The sequence below is a fragment of the Meleagris gallopavo genome, chromosome 4, assembly GCF_000146605.3.
Source record: "Meleagris gallopavo isolate NT-WF06-2002-E0010 breed Aviagen turkey brand Nicholas breeding stock chromosome 4, Turkey_5.1, whole genome shotgun sequence".
Taxonomy (NCBI): domain Eukaryota; kingdom Metazoa; phylum Chordata; class Aves; order Galliformes; family Phasianidae; genus Meleagris; species Meleagris gallopavo.
Window position 1 is genome coordinate 31090701 of NC_015014.2, and position 7028 is coordinate 31097728.

Here is a 7028-nt window from a genome sequence, read left to right on the forward strand (position 1 = left end):
AAAACACACTACTACAAAACAGCTTAGTTACAAAGATGTCCTTTAAGAAGCTTGTCTATTGATTTTAGACTCCCTTTATTGCTTTAGTGCACTTGGCCCAGAGATATATGACAGAAGGGCTACTGTTCTTCAAAACGAACAGCCAGCCTCACATCCATATCAGCCTTGCATCCCATGCAGTACTGCACTAAGGCAACTGTACTCTTTTCACCCTTTTGATCTTGATATCCAAGATCTTCCTTTTGTCTGCTAGATATTAAATACCAGGATGAATGAACTTCAGCATGCTTTACTCATGAAGAGCTTGCTTTTCTAGCTGAGAATGTACCAAGTTTCCCATCCTTATGGAAAAAGGACAAGAATAAAACCGATATCTTTGATCCACAAGAATCATCAGTTTTCAAAAAGGGGAAATCAAAGTAAACAGCTGCTTTCTGCCTAACTCAAAATTGCTGCTGCTCTTTGCAGGAAAGCTGACAAACTGAGAAAACAGACCCAAGATGCCAGTGCTACCCGATATTGTGCATTTCCAGTCGGTTTTTCCACAGCACTATGGTTTGGCTCTGGTCCAGCAGAGAAACAGGAGAAATCTACTTGGCCGTCTGCTCATATCCATACTGTATGTATATATGTAAAGGGGAGCACTTGATGCCAACTTCCTCATGTAGGATGGAAAGGAAAGGAAGAGATCAAAACTCACCCAGTGCTGCAGATGCTATTCTAAAAACTGAACATCTGTAGTCTTCTCAAACTGTGCAAGACAATCATGGAGCATCTCTGCATCATCAAGGCAGCACTGACACGGTACCCTGCACTCCTGATTCCCTCCGCTGAGCTGAAACAGAGCAACACGAGTAGCTAAGAGATTAAGGCTCTTAGACAAGACGATTCACCCTCTAGTGGCTGACACATGACCTTGCTTTTGCCTGAATGCATACTAAACTAAACTAACTTTAGGGCAGGTGGGTTAAGCCCTTACAAATGAGCACAGCAACACTTCCCAAACACATCAATGAAGACCGGTGGTCAAGGACCACATAAACGCCAGTACATAAGTACATGGTACAGACTCACTGCAATGCTGGAACACAAATCAGTCCCTAGCTCACAGTTGTTTGCCATGACACAGGAAATTAACAAATACATGGGAGAGAAGACATTTTTAACTGTTTTTATTAAATTAACACGTAAGTTATGTTCCTGTGTGCCATGCCTGATTACATAGTTAGATGCATCTCATTCCACCTTGATGATAATTCCAAACAAAAACATAGTGGAAAACAGATAAATTTTTATGAAATTACAAGATTTAAGAACTCCAGATAAGAAAAAAATATGTATCTGCTAGATGACCTAAAGTAAACAAAATTTTTGCTGCCTACATTATTTCAGGTTTCCACAGTTGCTCTCAGGAAAAGCTCAACAATGCTGACATCATTGTGGTTTTGCCATACAAAAGGAATTCGGATCCATCAGGTCCATCTGCATCATCCTGTGGATGAGGGGCATTCTTTGAAGTGACTTTATTGCATTTTCATTTATACTGCTTCGTATAGTCAAGAGCAAACAAATCACACTGCTTCTAGGAGAAACCAGACAGGAAAACGTATTCCAGCTGCTATGATGAAAAGTGGAATCCAAAAAAAGACTCCTAGAACACACACTGTGTAGGTGTCTTTTCCTCCTTGGCTACCCTGCATTGTCACTCAGCATTAAGGTGAATCGTGTACTAGATCTCTCCAGCTGCATTCTCAAAACCAGAAAGTTCACTTTTTCAGCTTTGTGTGCACTACTTGGAAGGATTACACTCAAAAAAGCCCTCTGCACAGAGAAAAAATGCTTAACACTTCCTCATTTTGTTCAAGCACAACTAGAAAGTTCAAAAATTCAAAAGAAATCCTTTGGACATCTACTTACCTGTTTTTTTGAAAACAGTGAAATAGCTGAGATTTGCAGGTCTAAAAATATTATGTTCCTGAATTACAATGAAATTTGTCCTTTAAAAACCCAAATCTGAAGTGCTTTGGGAACAGAAAAGTCCTGAAGTCTTGTAATAATGCTTTTCTTCAAGGTGACTCATTGTCTGGGTATAGTTACCAGCAAAAAAAAAAAAAATTAAAAAAAAAATTAAAAAAAAATCTTATATGTGTCATGCATAATATAAAGGCAATATAATTCAAGTTCTGCTTAAAGCACCAAAATGAGATTTCTCTGTCTCAAACCTATGGAACCACTTTGATACTTCTTATTCCCCACCTAAAACTTAGGCCACCAAGTTTTATTTTTGGATCATACAGCATTCCATACAAAAAGCCTCCATAAGAAGACATTTTAAATGCTGAGTCTTCACAATACACACAAGCACAGAACAGCCTCAGACCCTTGTCCTTCATGCAAATCTTTTTTGAGAGTCCAAACACCCCACATCTCCAGTAAAGACAAACCATGGTTCACTGTGCTTGCAGGCACCTAAATCACAGGATGTGTAATAAAGTAATTCCATAAACTTGATGGCTTGCAGCTCTGTTGGGCAGGGCTTACAGCAAGCTGCAAAGATCCCTAGTATTAACACTGATGATGTTAACTGACCTGTACTGAATTTGGACAACACTTTAATTCTAAGAGTATAATTAGTGTGGGCCTTCTATCCCCAGATCTTTTAATTATGAAGATGCCAAAAACTTTTAACTACGAAGATGCTTCTTTGCTTGTCTTTTCTGGCCTGGCTTGTCTGCCACACTGGATCAGCTTTGGTTGTTGGCAGTGTGGCTAATATTTCCTTCACTGACCATCAGAAGCAAATGAGTAACTCCTGTATCTAGCAATTAAGATCACTCACTGTTGACCATATTAGCAATCAGAATAAAACATTGGAAATACTCTGCAGATGCATTAAGGAAGGCATCTTCATCAAGAGTAGGCACGTTCCACTTCTAGGGTATAGAAAGTTTGAGAAACATCAGCTCCTGAAAATGAAGGTAGAGAGACTATGAAGTCTGTGAGAACAGATGGATTATCTGTGGTCTATCAATAAAACTCAGGCATTAATTCCTGACAGAAAAAACATCTTTACTTTGACTTATGGCTCATTCTTTGTTCTGAAGTAGACATGTAGATAGATATTTCCACAACTTTTTTTTTTTTTTTAAACATAACTGAAGAGATACACATAAACTTTTCTATATTGATAATACTTGAGAACAACATTCATGAGAATAAGCAGGTTTTGGAGATGGTTTTTGGCAGTGTTCATACTGAGGTTGTTACAAACCTGCACAAAAGAGCTTAGGACTTTTATTAAAAACAATACAATCTGGAAAGTTTTAAAATGGAATTTCATTCAGTCAGATATTTACGTACAACAATAGACTAGTGTGAACGCAAAGTACTACTTTATCTCAAGTCCAGAAATTGCTTTCATGGCAAATGCTGTGGTAGGGGCTGTTCATAAGCAGCAGGAAGTGGACACATTCAAAGGCGGTGGATAGAAGCTGGCTTTTCTCAGCGATCACTTCTCAGGACAACACAACACAAAATACTTCTGAGTTCACTTAGGTAATTGTATGACATGATACTAGGAAATGAAATTCCTCTAAGCCATCTTCTGTTTGTTATTAGCATATGCTCCATGGAACAATGCAGGAAAAAAGCTCGAGAAGAATACAGAAGTGCAGCAGTCTTAGAGTCAGGGGCTCAATGGTAGCTGGTCTAGAGACAGGCAGGGCCTTAGAAGCACATAGCAAATGGATGGGTCACATTTTAGTTACAACCGCTTTTAGATCCTGGTAAACGGATTTGTGAGCTCATGCTCGGCCCACAAAGTAGCAGCCAGAAGATTTGGACACAGAGAAGAGGATCTCTATGCTGCACAGAAACCAAAGTCTTTGTCCCTTTGACAGAATACTTCCTGAACAAACTGCTGTGTCACGATTGAGTTCATTCCTTTCTGGATGTAAGCCAAACCAATTTCAAGTCCTAGACTACTCCAAGCTTGCCAGCACTTGATACATCATCATGTGCCAAGGCAGCAGCTGTTTAGAGGGTAACCGCAGAGCAGAATGCGTTTGAGGAATAGCCCTTCACACAGCCCACAAGACAACCGCAGGTTTCAGATGCCTGTTTTGGAAGCGATCCAGTCTCGATAAGAAGTCACTCGCGTGTACACTCCTGGTTTATCTGCCTTGCCACATTCATCACCCCAGCTCACTATTCCCACGAGATACCAGATTCCTCTGGAGTTTGCCTTCACCAGTGGCCCACCAGAGTCACCCTAAGGAGAAAAATGTCAGCAGACAGGAACAAAAAGCAAACAACATTCACTTCATTAATGCAGGGAGCATCATACTGTTATGTTACAACAGACAGAGACTTTTCTCTAGATCACAGCTATAAGTTTACCTCTGCGTGGTTTACTGAGAGGACAGAGGCTGACAGCCTGTATCTAATACAGTCTCTCCTATTCTAGACCATTACATCTGCATTCTCTTAAGAGTATGCTATAGAAAAAAAAAAACAATAAACACCTAAGTGCAGATCACAACCTAGAAGCAATGAAGCTCTTAATTTACATCTCTGAAGATCTTGAACCCCATAAACAAAAGATACCATGGAAGAATCTTAATTATTTCTTATTTCTAGGAAAAGTCACTTTCCATCCCACCTATTTCTTCTTTCTTAAGATGAGACTTACCTGGCAAGCATCCACTCGTCCCTCTAAGTATCCAGCACACAACATTCCCGGTGTTATCACTCCAGCATACACTTGTGGTCTATTACAAACTGCAGTGCTAATAATTTTTACTTCTGCTTGTCGAAGCTGATTAACACTAGGGCCTAGAAGAAAAAGTGGTATTAGACTTTGCAGAGTACACAATCTAAGACTTGCGAGGACTAGGAGTAGCCAGGCTTTCCTACAGCCTTCCTGCCATTGCCTGAAGAATGTCTAAACAAAGTTATTTTTGCCTGAAGTCTTTCACCCGCTCATCCCAAACACAACTTTTCCCCATCTTTCACTCTCAGTACATGGTCTTTAACATAACAGTCAAAGGGATTTTTGTACATTTGAACATTCAATTCAAACATTGGCTTTATTGTGTATTTTTGATGCCAACAGAAAGACCCATTTGATTAACTGCAAAGCAACTTTAGACCATTATTGTACATCTCAAGAGTCCATCATGAAATACAGCTTATAGCTCAAATAGCTCTCTTACTAACACAATTAGTCTCATCTCTAATCTCAGTGACATTGACCAACTTGAATGAAGCTCATTTGAGCTATTTGATGAACTGAAGCCTGAATTAGGATCAAAGAGAGGTTAACTGACAAAAATCTATGATAGATCTGTGACAGACATAACTGAAAGGTTTGTCTTAGCTCAGGTCAGAAGACTAGGCCAGTGAGAATGGAGAACAGAATGCATTTGACACTTCAATGCATGCAGCAACAAAAAAGCTGCTCTTGATCCTATAAAGCTATCCTGCAGGAGTTTTTTCTATATTCAAAAACAACTCCAGCAAACTAAGTCCACCAGTGCAAAATAAATCAAAAATCGTAAAATCAACAACAGTCTTCTTAGACATGTCTGAGGGGCAAGGAAGCCTCCACAGGGAGTAAAGAGACACTTACCATCATTCCTCAAAGCTCCCCAGCCTGTGACAAAACAGGAAGTATTATCTCGTAATATGTAAGACGCTTCAGGAAGACAGACACTGTGCACATCACTTGTGAACTCAATAGAGGAGGCAAGTTCCACAAGAGCTATATCATACTCATGATCAGGGACAAGGCCATTGTATTTTTCATGAATGATAATTCTTCGGACATATTTTCTCTGTTTTGGAGGCCTCAACAGAATTCCAAAACTAGCAGTCCATCTCCGAGGTTCTCTTCCTCTGAAAAACATTGGCAATTACGTCACAAACACACAAAAAAGATTTCCATAGAAACACAGCTTTCTGCTTAAGAAAAATACAACATGGTCAGCTTGGTCTACAGAATAGAGAAGAGCCAAACTTCATTGTCTTCTAGCAGATAAAGGTATTAGTGGTTCATGAAAAGTCATAGTAGATTTATCAAAGCACCCATAAGTTGTAGGATTTACAAGATCAGAAAGGTGCTGATAACTTACGCTTTAAAGCAATGGGCTGCAGTCACTAGCCACGTATTGCTGATCACTGATGCACCACAGTAATGCGTCCCATCAAGCTGAATACTAGCTTGCCATGGCCATTCTCCATCCCGTGCACGTTGTCCATCGGTTATTCTTTCCACTCCTGAGAAGGAGAATGCCTCCTTTCGTATTCCACAGACTGCCAAAAACAAACAAACCAAACAGAACAAAGGCAGCTACGTTAGCTGACTGAGGAAATTCAGGGTCTGCCTATTGGGCAGGCCCATATAGCTGCTGGCACAGGCACAACAGGGCAAACCTGCCAAGAAACAGCCTCCACCTAAAGCAGTGCCTTCAAGAGCAGAGAAATTAGGTGCTGTGGTCACAAGGGTCTCAGGATAATATGATGTAAATGAAGATTGGTAGAAAACATTACTAGTTGTCAGATACACAAAGTAGCGAACTTCCATGGCAATGGAAGGCTGTACCTGTAGAGAGAACGGCTTACCAGCTTAGGGCAGAAGCAGGAATGGATGCATATACAACGAAGCAAAGTTCTAAACAAGGGCTTTGCAGACAGCAGATTGTCTTGTAGAAAAAAAAAAAAAAAGATCTGGCATGATCATTTTCAGAGAAAGCTAGGACTTTCCTTAGTACTACATGTACGGAATGTTTGGAAGACACAACTTGGACAACATTTTAATGCCCTGATTTTTCAGTCTTGCAAGTTTTATTGGGTAACAGTCTCTCATCCAAAAAGATTTTCAGCTCTCAACAGCTGCAGTCCTCGTGCAAAGCTCACTGAGAGCAACTCATCTACTTTCCATAGCCAAAACTAAAGCCCACCACCATCAAATTGGAATGCCTATCTGTAAACACTGCAAAGCAAAAGTCCAAAAAGAAAAAAAAAAAGAA

The 7028-nt window shown here is 40.0% G+C and overlaps 1 protein-coding gene across 8 annotated transcripts in view; it reads right to left on the reverse strand.

Moving 5' to 3' along the window:
• Positions 1-1161: 1161 nt before the first annotated feature.
• LOC100548849 (transmembrane protease serine 11E-like) overlaps positions 1162-7028 on the reverse strand; it is a 42997-nt gene continuing 37130 nt past the window's right edge. For 7 of the 8 annotated variants that reach the window (XM_019614711.2, XM_019614709.2, XM_019614712.2 and 4 more), the window contains 4 exons: positions 6132-6312; positions 5630-5895; positions 4691-4833; positions 1162-4270 (listed from right to left, as the gene is read on the reverse strand). In XM_019614711.2, coding sequence (XP_019470256.1) covers positions 4109-4270; positions 4691-4833; positions 5630-5895; positions 6132-6312 — 752 coding nt within the window. In that variant the 3' untranslated portion in view covers positions 1162-4108. The remainder of the gene's footprint in view (positions 4271-4690; positions 4834-5629; positions 5896-6131; positions 6313-7028) is intronic. The other variant, XM_031553077.1, reaches the window with a different exon arrangement.